Consider the following 20,865-nt stretch of genomic DNA (forward strand, 5'->3'; position numbering starts at 1 on the left):
TTGTGGCAAATCAGTAAAATGTTATTGGTAAGTAAAATGAGAGGCAACATTTATGGAACCATCATTATCAAACCCACAAAGACGGGTAAGCTAGGGATACTGGTGGAGTTGTACATTACAAATCAAATGGAGGGAACGTTTATTAAATGGTGTCACATTGTCCCAACTCAAGCTGTGGACAAAAGAGAAATTACTGCATACCTTTCACAAAACCGATGGGAAAATGTACCAGCATACTTAACAGTTTTGTTGCTTTGCAACCAGTGTAAATTATGAGCGAGTTTGCAACGGGCCGCCGTCGTACTTCGGCCTACCCCGCGGTGCACATACTGAAAAAAAACTTCATTTTAAAAGTGCCATTACTCCAATCTCTGGCAGGTAAAGGCCATTTTGCACGAATTAGCACAGCAGTGGGCCATCAAGCAATCAAGTCATTGTCTAAGTTGACATAGCGCAGCGCCGTAGGGACGCAGGTGGGCGTCATTCTTTTGCAACGCTTTTAACTCAATACTCGGCAGATACTAACTAGCACTAACCAATGAAGAAATCGTGGAATTTAGGGAGATACAAGTGAATGAGAATAACAGATGAAACATTCAATCACCTGCCTGTTACACAAATGAGAATATCAGAAAGTACAAACGTGTAAATAATTCAGCAAATAAAGTAAAAACAAATTGACTTAAATATATGAATTTATTTTGTTGTTAATCCTATTTCTCAGTATGAATTAACCTCTGACCCTTACACTAAAATACTGTTTTTAATCCTATGACTACTTAACTCTAAAGCTAAATAATCAGGCCCACATTCAATGCCACACAGTAAAAAATAGACATCTTTAATCCATCAAAAGTTTAAGAAAAAGCACCAAGAAAAGACTCAGTCTTTGGTTTGTGTGAAATCCACTATTTTTCTAAGGCGTCATATATTTATATTTGTATTTATATACATAGTTAAAATATTTGTCACGTGTCAGTGACAATGCCAGTTTGTCCTTGAAGTAGAAGTAAGCTCAAGATGTCAGCAGAGTTGGACATGACAATGCTGACCATAAATACAGTTGAACTCATACACATTTTGTAATGTCAATACAAATCAAAGGTGAAAAAAAAATCCGGCATGAGGAGATATAATAACAAATATGTACATGTGCTCACACAAGCTATAATTGCATTTCAGTGTCAAATTCTCCCACTCGACCCCTTTTTTTGCCTCACAGTGTGAGAGCTTCAGTGACGGAAGCTGCCTCATCTCATTAGACAAAACAAAACGCTTGTTGCCACAGCAACGGCTCCCTGCATTTCCATGGCAATTGTGCCGCCATGTTAAGGTCGTGGACTTGCTCCTGATATAAGGGGGTGGGGGGGAGTGGACCAATGGTGAGCAAAGCCATCAATTCAAGAGAAAAAGGATAGAAAAAAATGGCGAGTTGCAACAGGCTGTCCCCTACTGGTCACATTTTGGTGTTGTAGGAAATATCCTGGAAACACGAAGGAAGAAACCATTTGAGCTGATACTGGAAACGCGACACAAAACCTGAAATGATGAAAATGAACTCACGAGGATGATGTCGGTCTGTCCAAGTTTGTTAAGGATGTGGAGCACCGCGTCGTGAATTGTGACAAACAGCCTGCTCTTTGGGATGGACTCTGAGAAGAAACCCGCTCCTTCCAGCTGCTCCACCACACAAGCTAATATTTGACCAAATAGCCGCAGTAAGATATTTGCATTTCGTTGAAATTGCGCAATATATTTCCGCTGAGGTTAAACCTTTAAATATTTCTGTACATTTCGCATCGCTTGTTGTAAGGAGCTGAATGAACATTGTGAATTTTGCCATTAAATAAATTTTTTTATCATGCGGTTTTGGTTAAATTTCACGTAAATTATCCCCTTTAATCATTCACTGCCAGCAAGTAAAAAGAAAAAATGGATCTTCGACGTCTTTAGCCGTCAATGGCAGTAAATGAGTTAATAGTATGTGTTAGTGAACCCAATTCTGTAATTTCAAGTTTCTCAATTATGTTTGGAGGACCACTAACCTTGGCAGCCAGAGAGATAGACTTCCATGCCAATATCTCTCATGTCCCTGAAAATCTGGAAGAAAAAGGCAAACATTGAAAATAAATACAACAAAACTCGCTCCTCATGGCACTCGAGTACATTTTTCAAGGTCTTCACGGCGACGGTGTCCACAAAGCTGCTTGTTGAGAGGTCCAAGATGACGCTGTGCGGATCGGATGCATCGGTGGGTCCTTCCTTGTCACGGCTGTCTTTTGAAGGCTGCTTGAAACTGTCAAAATGTTGGAATCCCGCGTTGGAATTTGCGCCAGACACGGTGTCGGATTGGAAGGCCCAGTTGACTTGGCCTTTACTGAACCCATTTGCTGGCGATTCGGTCAGCTTCAAGGCGACGCCGTGCTTAAAATTCTCTCCTTCCAGTTCGCCACAAATGTTTTTGTCTTTCAAGGAGATGGTGCTATTCGGCAGAAGATTGCTGACCGTCTGCTGGTGGGTGGGGGGATATGTTTAAGTCCTACTTTAATTGGAGGGAATATTTTCATGCAAAATGAAATGGACCGTACTTGTTTTTTCAGTTCCTTTTTGTCTGCCTTTCTCTCCTCCTGCTTCTGTGTTGCATCTTGTTTTTTCTTAGCTGCCAGCAGCTTCCCAATTTGAATGCCGCTCTACCAAACAAGATTGTAGAGTGATATAGAAATCAGGTGGGAATCATCAAAGCGTGCAAGGACAAATGCAAACCTTTTCTTGTAAGGCCTCTAAGTACATCTCAGCATTGGTGTAGTAGATTGTTGCAGAGGAATGGAAGATTTTGATTCCTGGAATCTCTACAGCCTGAAGGCACAAATCAAGAAAATCTGACTCTGAAATTGTCATTTTTTGCTTTTATTTTCTCTCACATCTGGTAAGTTATTCTGTATCAATTGTTCTTAAAATAGTGACAAACGCGAATTAAAAAACAACAACTGTCCGGTCCATTAATATTGGGACATGGAAACAATTTTCATGGTTTTGCCTCTAAACACCACAACAATGGATTTGAAATGAAACAAACAAGATGTGCTTTAACTGCATTTGGTATTTGCTCCAAATCAGGTGAACCGTTTGTATAAATAACTCCCAATTCTTTTAAGCGGAAAAAAAATACTTGTTTGCAAATCCTATTCAGCCAATTAAAATTCTCAAGTCTGGAACTCAACAACAACATCACCAGACATTAGACCTCTGCTGCAACTGTCTGCCTTCCTACTTGCCCTTCCTTGGAGAATTTTCCTCTTAGCCGCTTTTCAGCAAGTGAAACCACAATTCAGGTCAGGTGACTTGACTTGGCTATTGCACAACATTCCACTTCTGTGCCATTAAAAACGCTTTTGTTGCTGAAACACTTGAGAATCAATCCTGCCGTGTTTGTCAGCAGTCACATCACCAATAAATAAATAAAATATATATATATATATTTTTTCCCCACACAAATCACCTGATTTGGATATAAATAACATCAAGTTAAATCTGGAAGTCTATAAAATAGTGTATTGTTCAATGTTGCAATATTTACGGACCTGACAATTTGCCCTTGGACATGTGCAGCAGTTTAATGACCGACGCATTACTGCATTGATATTCTTATTACCTCTTTGTACTTGTCTACGTCCAGATATAAGTTGGTGGCTGGCACTTGGCCCAAGATTGAATAGCGTGGCCTGGGAGAGATGATAGCACAAAACGTGAAAACACCTCACGTGCATAGCACGCTTGTGTGTAAATAATGATGTGCACGTACAGCTGGGTTCTGAAGATAACAGTCAGCATAGAAAATCCGATGGAGACAGCCAAACCCAGGTCCAAGTTGAGTAGAATGGTGCATGTGAATGTTACCAGCCACACGAGCTAGAGGGCAGTAAAAGGAAATGAGTTAGTGGTGCTAAATAGAAAAGTTGCTTTTTGAGTACGTCTCGAGTCATACCAAATCAACCTTGTTGGTCTTCCACAGCGTCGGTACGTCTGTGAACTGCTTGAACATTCCTTTTAAGTTCACAAACACGATTGTGGCTAAAACGGCCTGAAAAACATGCACACATAGGCACAATATCATTAAAACTCATACAATCCCATTGACGGGTATTTACGTCAAAAGTCCATTCTTTTTTACCTATGCTAGCAGTGAATGAGTTCAAACCTCAATTGTTTTTATCTTTGAAAGCAGCGAGAGAAAAAAAAGTGAAACATTGCAGCAAACCTCCAAGAAAGGTATTTGACCTCCTTTGAAATGTAAAAAGTCATCTGATAATAAAAAAATACCTTTGGGAGAGCTTCAAAGAGAGATCCTATTTTTAAGACGGTAATCAGAACGATAATAGAAGAAATCAGCCCTGCAACCTGACGAAACACACACACACACATGATAATTTTCTTTCAACATCACACGAGGTTAACAAGTCATCTAAGGTGTTTTTCTGCTCAGAACACGTCGGTTTACTTGTGTCTTTCCCCCGGTGCTCTCCTGAACGAGGCTTCGCGACAATGAAGAAGTTACGGAATAACACTGGAAACAGCCGCCGATGGCATTGCTCAGTCCGAGAGCAACCAGCTCCTGGAAGTACAAATAATAAGCGATGCTTAACACTTAATTATATCAACCTATATGGCATGTGAGGAGTGTGTACCCTCTTGTTCAATAACATTAGTGTACTGCTCGTTAACTTTATCGCCGGGTCAATACATGGTTGCCACACTAAAAGCATTGGCAAGCATATTTAAGCAGCACAAGTGTGCATAGAGCTTGTTGGGCATTAATGATTAATCAGAGTGGCTCTAATAAGCCTAAGTGCTCCCAATGCTTCACATGCCTTCACACATTACCGTGAAAAGTAATGAAAGATCTCTTGAACTGAAAATGTCTGGATTGCCAGGTTGACTTTTTTGAGAGGAATGTTTATAATATAAAAGCAACAACTGCTGTTCAAGCAAAAGGAACGCAACAGTGATCTGGCCATGATAACCCACAGATGTCTATTATGTAATGTGTAATAATTGCAGTCTAATATCTTTAACAGTCTGATAGATATGTACTAAGTACATCAGGATTAGTTCAAGTGACAAAAATGTAACTGGACTGCAACTGATTAATTTCACAGAAATTCCAACTAGGGCTGTTAATTAATCGAAATTCCATTCTGATTATTATTATGATTAAAATTGGTATAATCGTAAAAAAATATGATATATATGTATATATATATATTTTTTTTTACATTATTTTAGGATAAAATAAATTAGATTTGTTTGAATATTGTTTCTATTTATACATTTTATTGTTTTGTTTTTTTACCCCCAAAAAATATATATAATATATTTGAATAATTGTGATTTCAATTATTACTAAAATAATCATGATTAATAATTTTTTCATAATCGAGCAGCCCTATTTACAACTTTCATGTTTGGCTATTCAAGAGTTAATGTAATTTAATGTAATTCCAAATCCAAATCACCATCAAGTGCTTGACTGTATATTTTCACATTAACTGAGTGATTCTGAGGACACCAAAGGCACTTTTAGTGACATCACAATGTTTTCCTCACCTGATTGCTATCCACCTTGTAGCCATGCTTGAGAGCAAATGTTTTACCAAGAGAAATGTTGATGGCGTAGCCCACGATGGCCACAGCAAAAGCGTCACCAATCACCGCAGAGAACAACGTCACATCTGGAGCTTTGGGGGCCTTCAGCCTGAAGAAGTCGGAAAACACTCAAGATAAGCGAGGATTAGGTGGAACACAAAGAACGTTTACTTGTTACGCTTTCCAGGCGTCTCAAGATGTGCGAAACTGCGGGTAAATCCATATTTGCCAAATTCAGTTGACTTATCTTATGGAGAAAGCTACCTGGTATGCCGGTCGTTTGTTTCGTTTTAACTCAAGCATGTGCGGCTGTGGGCTGACTTAAGCTATTGTAAATATTTGCCTCACACATTCTGCAGGTGTTCTTTGGAGCTAACATGTTTTAATAATCCCTCCTGTCATGTCTGTGCTCTCAGGTTCTGTTTTTTTTTTTCATTTTGTTTCGTTTCAGCAGTGGCCTGGTCCAGGTGGGTGGTTCCTTTGGCAACACAGTTGTGGGGAGTTTGTAATTGGCACCTTTAAAAGGCAGCTGAAGCGGTCACCTGCCATCATTTGCTCTCTCCTCTTTACCACAACTTGAGTCTTGAATGAGTGAACTTGTACCTGGATGTCTGTGCCCAGAGTTTTTTTTTAACATTGCCTCTTTCCCTTATTCTAAGTACATCCTGTAGTTTTTTTTATCCTTCTTTCATCCTTTTTGCAAGGTCCCTTTGTGCCATGGTTGTGTGTGCGCTTTTTGATAATGTCCTTTACTTGCCTTTTGCAAATGTTTTTTACTGTGTAAATCAATCTTGTTGATGGCTGTCGGCTATTGTAAAATCACAGAAAAGATTTACTCACCCACTGGGGATTTCGCCGACGACATCAATGCTGTATTTTGCAGAAAGGCCACAAAAATGAGTAATGATCGTTGCTGCTATAATCTGCAAAGACAAGGAGTGCGTGCATGAGCGATCTCATGCACCTGCTGTTCAGCGAAAATGTGACGTCCTAGACATTCAGATGAGATTTTAATTATTGGGATATAGAGCACCAGAGCTGGGCACTTGACCCTTTTATGCCGGTCGGTCCCCCGCCCTCCGGCTGCAATCTCTGCACGGTTCCGACCTCGACCCTCGGCCCTTATTCATAAACTGGTCGGCCCCGACTACTTAAAAATAAAAATAAAAAAGGCGTCCGTGCATGTTGCCGCCGCGGGAGAGATGCTAATGGCAGAGGTTTATTTAAACATCATTAGCTGACTAAGTTACCATTCAAATCCGCTTCCCTTATTATGAGCCTATTATGGTTTTATTCGTCTCCTTCTTATTCATTCTTCTTCTCCACGAACATGCCCAATGCAAGTAAGTACTCACAGTTGGTTCTTGAAGGGATTGTGGTATTCCCTCGTAACCTCCCCCCCCGGCGCCTATTGTAATGGTATGCCCCAGTAGCAGGCGGGAGGCGCAGGTCACGTGAATAAGGAACTATAGGCACACTTGAACTCACACTGCTAAAATTTGTCATCTCTTTGCTCGCCGCCCAAAAATGACCGTTCCGCCCCCGGGAATGATAGCCCAGCTCTGTAGACTATAGATCACTATCAAAAAGATTGTCATGGTAATGTCTTACCACAAAGAGTTCTATGGGAATAGGGAGGGGCAGCTTCTTCCTGTAGCATTGATTGAGTTCTTTAACCACGATGAGAACAGCGAGCGACACCAGACTCACCACCAGCTCCGGAACAACCGTTTGAGGTAGCAAGCGGCATATTTCCACCAGGGTCTGTAATGGGAAAGAGAAACATTGGAGAGGTTTAAATGTGTCATAGAACACACACCAAAAAAGATTGTTTCAAACGAATGTCCTGAAATGTGACATACTCACGTAAATGAGTGATAGCGGACCCGAGAAGCGAGCTGGAGTTACCCCGAACAAATATTTGAGCTGGGAGCCTAACACATGGCACGCAGATGCTGTGGTATATCCTCGGACCAGTGGCTCAGACAGGTAGGTGACCACGAAACCAAACCTCACCACACCCAACAGGATCTTCGGGTGAGAGAACGAGAGAAGTGGTTTAAAACCTCACCATGGTAGAGAGTTTTAGAAAAAATGGAAACACACCTGAAACACGCCTGCCAGGACTGTGAGTGAACAGGCTATCTGTACTCTGTAAGCATCCCGTTCATTGATATTGACACTTCCTGTCCCATTTGTAGCGTTAACAAAGAAGTGACTGTCTGGAGCCAGCCGCTCGGTCACACTCCCAATCATGATGCTGATCACAGCAAAAGTACCTGAAAATACAAATGTCAATGCATTCATGAAGACTCACACAACGGTGTCTGTGTCTGTTTTCCACTCACCAATGGAGATGTGTCGAGACGTGCCAAAGATGAAGTAGACCAGCACCGGGTAGAGTGAAGTGTACAGGCCGAACACAGGACGTAAAGAAGCCAGAAGAGCATACGCCATGCCTGGTAGGAAAAGTATAATCGACTCGTAATAATCGACTGCCCATTTTTGACTTTTCATGTGTCCTCTGTCAATCGACTTTCTGTCTTTCAATCCTTTGACTCATCTTAAACCGAACTGAGCCTGGGTTTTCAGTATGGTTTCTCTTTCCCCTTAGAGTTTTTAACTTGACTCCATCGCCAAGTGCTTGCTCGCTCATGTGTGAGGAGTTTGGTTCTTGAGCTGCTAAATGTCTCAAGATGACTTTGCTTGTGAATTGATCAGAGCTGGGCAGTCCGTCCCGGGAGCTGAACGGTCCGATAATCCAGCCCAGGTGGACGCCCCAAATTTTGGGACGTGGGGTGGATTTTAGTCACGAATCGGCCCTCGTGCGTGTGATACCTACTCGCAAAATGGGCAAATGACAAAAATTGCCTCGGAGTCAAAAAGCGCCACTCCCAACTGTTTCTGTTTCTCCTGTGGAGGAATCATGAATGCATGTTTTTTGTTTTTTTTTTGGTTGGCAACAATTTTTATGAATAAGGCCGTAGGGTCAAGGCCAGATGGGTGGCTGGAGGGTGGCGGTCTGACCGGCAAAAAAGGGTCAAGTGCCCAGCTCTGGAATTGATGCTATATGAATAAAATTAACTTGAGTCTAATGACCTCATACAGTCCTTTCTGCTATTTCAACATCTTTAATATCAGTTATTCATTGGCCCTTATAAGACACTGAATGTGCAAGAATTTGAACGAACCAAATGTCGAATTCCCGCCACTGTTTAGAACAGGTGTGGGCAAACTACGGCCCGGGGGCCACATGCGGCCCGTTAGACGTTTTAATCCGGCCCGCCAAACTTGAAAAAAATTAAATGAATAATCCTTGTTCATGTTTTATTTTCTAAATACTGTGGTTTTTCAAAGACATATATATTGTTGGAATGCTTTTGTTCACTTTCATTTAAAAAATTTTCTCCGATGAGGTGAAGTTACCTAAACACTCCATCCATCTGGTCCTGGTCCGGTCCCCTCTGTCAAATTTTAGAACCCATTGTGGCCCACCAATCAAAAAGTTTGCCCACCCCTGGTTTAGAATCAAATACTTACCCTGTGGCAGATGCATGATGCCCACACTGCAGCCAGAGATCAGGTCCCCGAGTGCATTTTCTCTGATGGCGTATTTAGGCAACCAGCCGAGAACAGGCACCCAGTTCAGCAAGACTTCCTTGGCTCGGGGTACAGAGCACCTGGGACAGTCGGGCGAGAAATTCACATTCTTAGGTGGTTAGTTGGAACATCGGCCTCATAGTTCAAAGGTTGCCGGTTCGAATCTGGGCTCCGGCCATCCTATGTGGAGTTTGCATTGTGGGTTTTTCCAGGTACTCATTGAACCTTTTAAATTGTCCGTTAGTGCGAATGGTTGTTTGTCTACACGTGGCCTGCAATTGGCTGGCGACCCAGCCCCCTCTCCCCCAATAAGCTTGGACAAGCTCCAGCACACCTGTGACTAAAGTGACGATAAGCGGTACTAAACGTGGATGGATATTCCCTGAAAACAAGTATAAAAAAAAGTCTTGGTCCACTAAAATGTAACAATAGAAAATATTCCATCCTGAGAATTGCAACTCATGTTGCAGATTTTTTGCAAAGGGCCTCAAAAATGTGTCACTGGCTGACACGTCTGTGTGCAAATACAAACAAGGTTTTTCCACCTGAATGATAAAATGCAGTAATTGATAAAGCCACTTGTTGGACCTGCCACACAAACTTGTGTTTTGGCTTCAATGGAGCGCAATACAGATACATACTCACACTGGCAGCGGTTTGCAGTGATGGTTCAGTAACAAGAGTGAGGCAAAATATTGGCGCTTGCTCGCAGTATGGTGAAGTGCAGCTCGGCAGCACGTGGCTGCAAACTACATCCACAGTAATAAAACTCTTGTTGAATGAATATTTCAGAGTGAAATCGGTGTGAAGACAATTGTCTTTGTCACATCGGTGGGGTGTACCTAAGGCTTTGATATTCAAACATCCAAATGCCGTCTTTTATGGCGTGTCATAGGTTATTCTGAAATCTTACAACTAAGCGATACTGCAAACTTTGCTTGCCGAGGCATATTATCATTAATGGCCTTCATCAATCACCAGCAATTTGTCTAGCGGCATATTTACAGCCATGCAAATAAAATAACACATATAAATCATAAAAAAACCTAAGCGCATTTAGCTTCAGGTCATTTCATTATTTTTGTCTGTTGATGTCGTTGTTACCTCATGGAGCCTCCGAGACGTTCACTGAAAGTTGGCTTTGTGGACCACGACCCTTTTTGTGCCACCTCATCCAGACATAACTCATCCAAAACCTGCCGTTTCACTGAATACTCCACAAATGAACAGTTTCTATCCTCCATGTCTGTGTAGGTTTTTCTTTCCTGGATGGAGAACTGGTTCTTTATGCCTGAGGGTCCTCTAAGAAATAACACTTCTACAGTTGCACATCATTTGCTGAGAAGTGAGTGAAGCCGTCTTTATGTGCTCTACTGATTAACCCTGCCTCTTCCTTAAGCTGCGATTGGACAGTGGGAGTGACTGTTCCTTTCCTGCCCTTATATGACAACTCCCATCCCGTAAATTTGCTTTCTGCACTCACACAAATATGCTTGAGGTCATGTGAGAGTGTCTTTTTTTTTTTACTGTTAATGTTACTTAATGATATGTTAATTTGATTTAAAAAAAAAAAGATTGATACTACATCAATGTGATAATATAAGGTGGTGATTTGAGATACAGGTTTAAAAATGACTTGACCACTTAACTTAAAAAACTCATATCGCAAATCGTCTGAGCCATTAAAATGAATGGAAAGGCCATTAATCCGTTGCAGCCTCCAAAAAGATAAAAATAAATAAAATTATAATCTCTGCTTTTTTCAGGAAAATTTACTCTAAATGTCTAAGATTAAACATTAAATTGAATTAAAAAGAATTCAAGTTTTTGTCAAACATTCCCCTCCAATGCATATTGTGCTTCTCATTCTGGTGCACACAAACAAGACAGACATTCTGCACTCTTGGTTTTCTCATTTAGGCAGGAATATTAGCTTGTCTTCACAGAGGATAAAGAATATATGCTGGTGAAAATTGTTATTATATCTGTCTATTTGTTCCTGCACCGTTGGTGTTCACACACCACCACGTAGATGCTAATTGTTAGCTCGAGTGTCAATGGAGTTTCCTTTTGGATGTTAGCATTAAAGCATCATTAAATTGGACAATAATAGTAGACAGTAGTAATGATAATAATATACCGCGGTGCCTTGAGATACAAGTGATCAACATTTTTAACTCATTCAATCCATAGAACATACATATACGTTTTTAAACACGTAGTCCCCACACCCCAAAGACGTATTTATACGTCTTTGCCTTTTTATTATTTTTTTTTTTTTTGCGCCATCGCTCTGTGTTTTTATTGCATTAGAACACAATTTTCTGTTGGCCTTGATCACATTCATCCATCACACAAAAAAAAAAATACTCAATAGGGCCTAAAACATCACTATTGGTTAACTGTTGATATTATTAAAAGAGAATCAACACTTCATTAGGCAATGAGGCAGCATTTTAAAATTGCGTTGAGAACCTCCATGCTGGGGCCCATTTACTTTGCATCATCTGTTTGATGTTGATTTTGAGCAGGTTAATGTTTAGGTAGGTACTTGTAAAAATGACAAATGTTATTGATTGCTGTTTATCTTGAATAATGAGAGAGGAGGTGATAAATGTTAAGACGAGACATTTATTTTGTTGCACAATTTAGTGCTGCACTAAATGTGAACGACTCGACAAGAAAGCCCCCGCGACTATTGTTTTTCGACTGGCAATTCAATCACTGTTAGTGCGCCGCACAAATGGTAAACTAAGACATCAAAAGGCTGGAGCAGGTGTGGGCAAACTACGGCCCGGGGGCCACATGCGGCCCGTTAAACGTTTTGATCCGGCCCGTCGAACTTGAAAAAAAATTAAATGAATAAACTTTGTTAATGTTTTATTTTCTAAATACTGTGGTTTTTCAAAAAAACATGTATATATTGTTGTAATGCTTTTGTTCACTTTCATTTAAAATTAAATGTATTTTTTCTCCGATGAGGCGAGGTTACCAAATCACTCAGTCCATCTGCCCCTGGTCCGGCCCCTCTGTCAAATTTTAGAACCCATTGTGGCCCGCAAATCAAAAAGTTTGCCCACCCCTGGTCCAGAGCTATGGGTGAATTGGTTGTCTTTGATCAGAAGCAACTATTGCCTTTTTTCTCATTTCCTTTTGGAGTCTTGCTATCACTATTTTGCACCCTTAATTGTGGCCAATGCTAGCGTGGAAGCGACTTTATTACTTTAAACTTTGTTCCGTATCAAAGAAAACAAAAAGCAAAACACGTTTTATATGACTCTATTGAAACGTCTCGTTCGAGCAATATCTTTCTTTCATGATGTGTTGTTATTGTGACCTTGTGCAATGTGTGATTTACCCCGCCCCCCCACGGGAAAAGAATGTCCATGATGCTCTTGGTTTTACGTAAAAGAGCAACCGACTCATAGAAGGGGGAGTTACTTCTTGGACGGGAATGACTAACAATGTGAAAAGAAAGAGGAAGCATTCCTGCACATATTAACCCTGGCTTTTGTAACACACATGTAAATGTGTGCAGTTAGGAACATTTTGATGATCAAGTGAAGCTGCAACCAACCAGGGAGACGACGGGAAAACATGAATATCTCACTGGAAGATTAAGGAACTGATGAAGAGTATTAATGTTTAAATGGGAAGGGGGAAAAGGAAACAAGCTCAAATATGCAACCAGCAAATACATATATTGATTTACATTTAGAGATGCGTGCTTCTCATTGACGCGATATTTTACTTACTTACTTATTTGACGTGTTTCATAACCTATTTGTAGTTATGAAGCACCCTTATGGACGGAAAGACAGTCAGGTATGTTTCCAGATCTAGTTTTTCAAAAAGCTTGACGATAGAAGACATAATTAGGAGGCCAATTATATGTTAGGAAAGCCTGGTATGAAAAAAAAAAATTATAATAAGTGAAAGTTATTACCCCTGTAATTGGTGATTAGCACACTTACTCATCCGTGAAGTTCCGGGTCCAATCTATGTTCTCTCTGTGTTTGTGTCATGTCTCCAGGTTCTTCAATATCTACCCCAAACCCCAGAAAATTGATCTCAAATTCACTGAATTTTGGAACGAATCACCCATTAGCGAGTTAAAAAAAAAAAAAAAAAAAAAGAACATAAACAATCAGAAGATGGCCTACTAAGCCATCCAATTTATCTAAATAATTTATTTACTATACGGTCGACCGCCGCTAATCGCAGCGGATTGGGACGAGTCCAGCTCACGTCTTGTCAAAATTTTCACATTATTGATGTCCATTGAAATGCATTGGGAAAAGATGGTAACAATTAAACCTTAAAATTTCTCCCAGAAACATTGACAAACATTCAGTATTTCTAATGTATAGTTTTAATTTTAAAGTAGTCAGTCTTTTGTGAAATTTTAGAACAAAAATGAACAAAAGAAAAACCTGAATTGAAAGCTTAAACCTGGTGGTAAACCATTACAACCTCACAAACACCCGCAAAAAGGTTACGTTAGTTGATGTTAGTGGAGTGTTATTTCAGGAAAACTGCTGTCCTACTTTTTCCACACACAGTGGAGCGAGCACACAGTGTAAAAAAAACAAACTAACCATTTGTCAGCGGGTCTGTTTAATCAGTGACACCTAATCAGGAGCTGTGTGTGTGTGTGTGTGTGGGGGTGTGTGTGTGTGTGTGTGTGTGCAGTCACACTCTGTGCCCTTTAAGTTAGCCACAATTATAGATAGAGACTTGAATTTCGGGAAGAAAATTGGTTGTTATTTTAAAAATAAATTTGTAGCAATTTGGTCAATGTGGATACACGGAAGGCGCTTGATAAGAATTTAATATGTCACATGATCTCATGTCCAAAGTTATCTCAACTGACTTTCACTTGCTGCACATTACAAACTATCTGAAAACATTTGATACAGACAGATGTCAGTGTTGCCAGATAATGAGTACTTGAGAGTTGGGAGGATGTTCCCAGGACATTTTGTCCACCGCTGACATCTGTGACATCGCATTATGAGAGCAGTTGCTTACCGGAAGTAAAATAGTTGTGACTAATATTATTTAAAAAAAAAAAACATTAAAATATAAAACATACAGAATTAAATTTCTAAAAAGTAAAAAAAAAAAAAAATACAAATAAAGTGTAAATTGTCTCAAGTCTTGTTATGTTTCAGCTACTTTAACATCCACTGTCTCTTCCATTGGTGGGTATTGTGAAAGATTGTAAACAGAAAATAGGATTATTCCTAGTGGAGCAAAAAATTAATTTTGAATGATCACCTTTAGTGAACAAGTTTGTATTTCGAGAGCTTTGATGAAAAGTGATGCTCATTTTGTCCATTTCTGAAGTAAGCATACACGAAACCCTCCTCCATCATGGGTTGTGGGTTTGCAGTTTCCCTATTTTGTGGATTTTGTTGTTGTTGTAACTATTTTGTTCTTGACTACCTTGTGTTTTGGTCGCAATTAGCCACTAACGACCACTAGATGACAGCACACGATTTTGTTTGGTTTATCCTTATTTTGGCAAAAAATGCCTGAAATCCTCTACAATCCTGCTTTTTAATTCAACAGAAAGCAACTGCTGTAGGTTCATTTTAAAATTGCTCAGTATAAATCTTTGAGTGTGATTTTTTTTTTGTATAATCTAAGATGATAAATTTGTTAGTTTGGTACAAAATACTCTGACATCATATATTTTGTTCTGATGCGTTTGTGTTATTTTAAAAATGTCTGAAGACCTTTTAAAAACGTTTTGTAAAATGCTACAAAAACATGCAACTTATTTTTAAGATTTTCTATTGCATATTTCACTCCTTGTGCAGCTGGTCCGGAACATAATCCCCAAAGTGGAGGTAGTATTAGTAGTTATTGTACAGCATATGAGTCTACACGCAAAGCTGGAAAATGTAGAAATAAATATATCCTGATGTTTATTTGATGATTGATACCATGTTGGCCGCCGCTTGTGGAAACCTGAATAAACCAAAGGCGTGAGTTGTCTTGCTGGTCTATTTTAAACCCTTCCGCCAGTCAACATTTGCCCACCGCCCTCCCCTAAGAACACAAGACAGAACTAGCAAAGATCACAACTACAACAGAGAGCTAAAAAAACGAGCTCATCTTAGCCCAAAGATTCCTGAATGATCTGAGGAGGACACTCCTGGTATGGTAGCCACAAACTGCATGCTTTGCTAAAAAAGTCCTGCATGCATGTGGCTGCTGACATTGCAAAATTGGCCTGATAAAGGCGGCCTGCATGTTGCCACTCAAATATGTTGTTGTCGTTTCTGTGACAGTGTGATTTTGGTGTGAGGGGTTAAAGGCAGGCGCCACAGTGTATGTGTGCTAAAAGCTTGGGGGGGTCTAATTTGAGCTTGCATGTTCTCCCCTTTGCTTGTGAGTGTTTTCCCCAGATAGTCCAACTTCCGTCCACATCCGAAGAACTTGCATGTTTGTTTCACTTTACACTTTAGATTGTCCTGTAATTGGGGATGTGAATGGTTGTGATGGCGAAATGAAACTTCATGATGCACTTCTCATTTTTTTTACTTCTCTAAATGGTGCTCTTGGTTTAAATCTAAAATCTGCTATTGCAATGGAAATGCGCTGAATATTAAAAATAACGTACTAAATTTCCATTGCATTTTCATGATGCTTCATTCGTCCATCACTAATGAATGGTGTTTGTTTGTGTTTAAATGCAATTATTTAATTCTGAACACAGTTACATCTGTAATTATGTGAGTGTGCACACCTGTGCAACATGATCTCACTTAAATTTTATTTTGAAAAAAAAAATATATTTTTTTTTCAAATTGTATTGGGCAGAAAATAGGTCACATAAAGGTGAGAAAAGTTTTTAATTGATTTGTTTTGGTTTGTTTATATCACAAACACCTGGCATTTGAACATGGGTGTGGAGACTTTTTATATTCACGTTAGGGGTGCTGCGATTGTGCTCCAGTGTGATCATGGATGGTATCATGGTTATGTCACTGGTGTAAAGACGTTCGGTAAGTCTGAATGCACAACATAAAATTTTTTTTTTTAAATAATCCATGTGTTTCTATTGTTTAGACTCCATTCTGCTAAGAATTCTGTGCCCCAAAAAGAAAAAAAAAACGTGCTGACAAAGTCCAGTCATCATCCCAATGGACACACTCCTGGTGGCCACCGCTCAGGCCGAGCATGAAGCACATCTTAGGCAATTGGAGAAGATGAGAGCTGGTCAGGAGCTCACTGATGAGGTTCTGGTTGCTGGCGGCATTTCCTTTGCGTGCCACAAGGTGGTGCTATCTGCATTCAGCCCTTACTTCCAGGTGCGCGACTGTAGTAAAAGTAGCAAAAGTAGATTTACGCTTGAGTCGAGGTTCAAGTTTGACAAACAATTGAGTAGTTTCTGTTTATGTCCAGGCTATGTTTACATGTGGTCTGAAAGAAACAAGGGGGGGGGGGAAGTACCCCTGAGAGATACTCCCGCTCACAGCCTCGAGCTTCTTCTGGGTGACATGTACCGCGCTGAACTCCACCTGTCCAACGACAACATTCAGGCAGTGTCTGCTGCCGCCTTCCTGCCCCATGTCGACGGAGCCATCCATTACACAGGTGCAAATTTCTTTTCTCTCTGGTCCTTTAGCAATGATGGCTCTGCAGAGGAAATTCAGGATAAGGGCTCAAAGATCATTCAGGCAGGAATCGTTTAGATCAGAATGCACATTATTATCATTGTACTCAGTGTTCAACGAGATTGGAGAGCTCCCCTTTTCCATGCAATATAAAAAATAATGTAATTAAATATATCAATTAAATTAATAAAAGATTAAATAATTAAATAGAAAATAAATATGAAATCAAACAATAATTATTATTTTATTATATAATAATATTTTGTAACAGTTTATTATTTATGCAATAATATAATATATAAAAATGTAATTATTATTCCTCCGAAGCATCAACAATTTTATTCAACACATAGTTGCAAGCTCTTTCGATTTAAAAGAATACTTAGTTGCCTTTTTTTGCTTCGGGAATCCACTATCAACACTTGACACACTGTAACAAGAGCATGGTGTCCAATCTTGAACTTTTCTACAATTCACAAAGAAATAGAGTGTGCAAGGGCGCCGTCATCGCTGCATGCGGCTTTAATTGATTTTGGTTTTCCTCCAAGGTTTGTGAGGAAGAGGAAGTCCTGGATTTGGATGCTCAAAGTCTTGCAGATCTGCTGGCCTCGGACGACCTCAACATTTCCCGGGAGGAGGTATTGCTGGAGTTGGTGTTGCGTTGGGTGACGAAACGGCGAGGGGACTCGCAGTGTGAAGCTCAGGCTGTGGAGTTGCTCCGGCGTGTCCGACTGGAGCATGTGGATCCCGTGTTCCTCCAAAAAGCTAGGAGAAGAAACCCGGTGGGAATAGAATAGAAGGGAAGACATGCCCTCGTGTTTATCATGCGATCAAAACAAGATGTTATATGTTGTGCATCCAGGTTTTGCGCCGAGACTTTGAGTGCTTTCGAATGTTTGACGCTGCCCTCCAGACCTCAGACCTGTGCGAGGCATCGTCCCCGCCTCGACCAACCCTTCGTTACGGAATGGAGACCACCAACTTCCTGATCTGCTTGGGAGGCATAAACAAGGATGGAATTCCTTCCCGTCGTGGGGGCCGTGCTGATCTCAGTTATTGCTTTGCTCCACAAGACAGAAAGACTTACTACATCACCTCTCCTCTGAAGGGCTTAGGGGGCTTCGGTCAGATCTCAGGGGGGGCTGTGACTCGTGACAACAACATAGTGGTGGCTGTCCAGACAGAGGATGAGCACAGGATGAAGAGAGTGGATATCTACAGGTCTGCACGAGAAGTAAAAATTATTATTTCAATTCACCACCTGACCTGCTCGATTTGTTTACGTTGCAGGTACAATGAGGCAGGTACAAGGAGTCCATCTGGGTCGCGCTTTGCTCAGCAGGACACAGGGACATGTATGCTTTGGGGCTGCTGGGCGACGCAGTCTACATGATAGGTGGTCAGATGAAAGTGCACCATCATTACGTCATCACAGACAGTGTGATGAGGTGGTCGCTGAGGAGAGGAGGCAGCTGGATCTCTTTTGCCCCGCTGCCTCTTCCTTTGGCTTGCCATAGGGCGGTTAGCCTAAATGAGCGTCTTTATGTGCTGGGAGGATGGTCGCCACAGGTACAAATATATATTTGAAGAAAAATGTGAAAAAAGAAAACATTTGTCGTGTTAAAACTGCTAGCAACAGCGTCAACAAAAGAGCACACACAATATTAAGTTAGCATTCACACTGTGAACAAGCCACAATTAGTCATGACTGCTAAGTTGGTAGCATGACTGAGTCATAATATTATCAGTATGAGGTTTTATTTTTTTGAATGTATAATCAATAACCAATCAAAAAGAGGTGATGGATTTACCCGTTGATCATAAAATGCTGTTACTAATGATTTGAAAATGAAGCACTTTGATATTTTTCACTCCTCTAGATGGCGCTCTCTGTTTAAAGATAAAGGCTAGTGCAGTGGGATGTTGTTACATTAAGACTGCATCTTAAACCCAAGAGTGCCATCTGGAGGAGTAAATCGTTATCACAAGTGTTTCATGAAGCTTCATTTGTCAATTACTCACTGCCAAGTCAACATCAATGTTTACATTTGTGAGCATTTTCTTGTATGTAGATATTCCGGCGTAGTTTCAGCAAATGTCCTGAATGCCAAAGTAACGGGTCAGCACGAGGCCCTTGGGAATCAGCTGCTTTGAGTGTGCACGCGAGTGCACAAAACACAATTGAGACGCCTTCAGTCACTCTTTTTGTCTCTTTTAGTAATTTTTATTAGATAGGTGGTTCCTTGCAACTCAAATTAGAGGCACGAGGTGGTGACAAAGGGGGACATTTTTTTTCGCAGATTTTAATTTAGTTTTTTCCACATTGTTTGCTCCTAACCAAAGTGTTAACAATGCACTCAACCCGTTTCCTTGTTCTCATATTTTCCCTCTGTCGGAACCATCCAGATGAAGAACCAGACAAGTTGAATAACCGAGTGTTCCAGTTTGATCCCGGTAAAGACCGATGGAAAGAGTGCGCTAGGATGAAGTACTCGAGGTATCGCTTTGGCTCTGCCGTTCTCAATGGAGAAATCTACATTTTAGGTCTGAACTCAATGCAACGAATGTGTATGAGTGACGGGCTTGAACGGAGTAAGGTGATACTTTTGTATTCTTCAGGTGGTATAGGGTGTGATGGAGAGGACTGTGGCCAATCACGTCGCTCTCTGAGCTCTGTAGAGATTTACAACCCGGAAACAGACACATGGAGCCCAGGCCCAACTTTGCCCACGTCCCTACTGTCTCTCCGAAACAACACCTCTAATGCGGGAGTAGTGCAGGGCAAACTGTATCTGTGTGGATACTACAAGGGGGCGAGTAGGTTTAAAATTCTCTCTTAAGCCCGTCGCACACCACGCAATGCCACTGAACCCGACTTGCTGCACATATAGTAATTTGTACTTAAACCATTAAATCAGGGGTGGGCAAACTTTTTGATTGGTTGACGGGTTCTAAAATTTGACAGAGGGGCTGGACCAGGAGCAGATGGATGGAGTGTTTTGGTAATCTCACCTCATCGGAGAAAAAAACCCATTTAATTTTAAAATGGAAATATGAAAATGAACAAAAGCATTGCAACAAAATATCTGTGTTTGGCACACCAGAGTATTTAGAAAATAAAACATTAACAAGGTTTATTCATTTATTTTTTTTCAAGGTTTGGCAGGCTGGATTAAAACGTTTAACGGGCCGCATGTGGCCCCCGAGCCGTAGTTTGCCCACGCCCCCATTAAAAGATTGTATGCTCGCAGCCGGGTGGCTCTTGCTTTCTAAAAACCCGAAAAAGTATTTTTGGAGTGTATGAAATCTCATGTTGACTTGAATCTGCCACGTTGCGGCATCATATAACTGCGATTGAATATATGAATTTCTAAACAAGTGGCCAAGAGATTGGCGAACAAACCCTGCACACTCAGCTACAGTTCAGACGTGTTTGGCCGCATTGCTTGGTGTGCGACTGTTCTGAATTAATCATGTTATGGTTACTTGAGTGCTGGGCGATTTATTGATTAAAGAAGTTGATTTAAGTTCATGCTTGTAAAAAAAAAAAATGTACAGGGGAAATAAAACAAAACGCAAAAGTTGGTTTGATTAATGTTTAAGTTAAGGAGGAAAAAGTTGCTTAAAAATCAGATTTTAGTGGGGGGAAAAAAACATCTCTAGGTCTTTATTTGTACACTCTTGTGAACCATAGTTTACATATTGTCTGTTTTGGCCGCAGGCCGTCATGAGATCATCACCAAGGAGGTTTTGGAACTGGACCCTGCCGAGAACGTGTGGGCAGTGGTAGAAAGACATGCCGCAATGCACGACAGTTATGATGTCTGTGTGGTGGCTAACCTCAACCCTCGTGACCTCATCACACAATGAAACATCCCTTTATGGCTCGGAGCGACGACGACGTTTGAACCAAGGACTGAGGGAGGTGAACTTCCGACCTTCCAAGAAAATTTACGGCCTGAGTAAGTAAGATCTTCAAATGTTAGAGAAGAAA

At 40.6% G+C, this 20,865-nt stretch overlaps 1 protein-coding gene and 1 pseudogene across 5 annotated transcripts; one reads left to right on the plus strand and one right to left on the minus strand.

Annotated features, from left to right (window-relative positions):
- Positions 1 to 110: 110 nt before the first annotated feature.
- Positions 111 to 10,572, minus strand: LOC148339713 (solute carrier family 26 member 6-like). 4 transcript variants are annotated; one of them, XM_088291379.1, is made up of 19 exons: positions 10,348 to 10,572; positions 9,184 to 9,323; positions 7,992 to 8,102; positions 7,750 to 7,922; positions 7,510 to 7,674; positions 7,255 to 7,407; positions 6,484 to 6,566; positions 5,605 to 5,752; positions 4,499 to 4,612; positions 4,321 to 4,398; positions 3,986 to 4,081; positions 3,803 to 3,909; positions 3,653 to 3,722; positions 2,764 to 2,856; positions 2,589 to 2,690; positions 2,167 to 2,508; positions 2,046 to 2,100; positions 1,564 to 1,694; positions 111 to 1,483 (listed from the first exon to the last, which is right to left on the minus strand). In XM_088291379.1, exons 1-19 carry the CDS (start codon positions 10,485 to 10,487, stop codon positions 1,457 to 1,459), a joined length of 2,328 nt encoding a protein of 775 aa, XP_088147505.1. In that variant the 5' UTR covers positions 10,488 to 10,572; the 3' UTR covers positions 111 to 1,456. The 4 variants fall into 4 exon arrangements, with proteins under 4 accessions (XP_088147505.1, XP_088147504.1, XP_088147502.1 ...); XM_088291378.1 differs by having other exon boundaries at positions 2,167 to 2,511; XM_088291376.1 differs by having other exon boundaries at positions 2,046 to 2,508.
- On the plus strand, positions 6,877 to 20,775 carry LOC148339714 (kelch repeat and BTB domain-containing protein 12-like; annotated as a pseudogene). Its single transcript, XR_015842560.1, has 11 exons — positions 6,877 to 7,632; positions 8,000 to 8,105; positions 10,498 to 10,588; positions 16,324 to 16,565; positions 16,660 to 16,873; positions 17,314 to 17,653; positions 17,734 to 18,092; positions 18,176 to 18,439; positions 19,267 to 19,415; positions 19,491 to 19,688; positions 20,593 to 20,775. The product of XR_015842560.1 is annotated as a kelch repeat and BTB domain-containing protein 12-like (transcript).
- The last annotated feature ends 90 nt before the right edge of the window (positions 20,776 to 20,865 follow it).

The sequence above is a fragment of the Idiotropiscis lumnitzeri genome, chromosome 3 (assembly GCF_059441095.1).
Source record: "Idiotropiscis lumnitzeri isolate Australia: NSW breed Sydney's pygmy pipehorse chromosome 3, RoL_Ilum_1.0, whole genome shotgun sequence".
Classification (NCBI taxonomy): domain Eukaryota; kingdom Metazoa; phylum Chordata; class Actinopteri; order Syngnathiformes; family Syngnathidae; genus Idiotropiscis; species Idiotropiscis lumnitzeri.

Coding starts and splice junctions, on each gene's coding strand:
- LOC148339713 (XM_088291375.1), bottom strand. CDS start 10,487: ATGGAGGATAGAAACTGTTCATTTGTGGAGTATTCAGTGAAACGGCAG. Junction 4,613..5,604: donor ACAAGGTGGATAGCAATCAG/GTGAGGAAAACA, acceptor TTGTACTTCCAG/GAGCTGGTTGCTCTCGGACT. Junction 1,484..1,563: donor GACAGACCGACATCATCCTC/GTGAGTTCATTT, acceptor TCGTGTTTCCAG/GATATTTCCTACAACACCAA.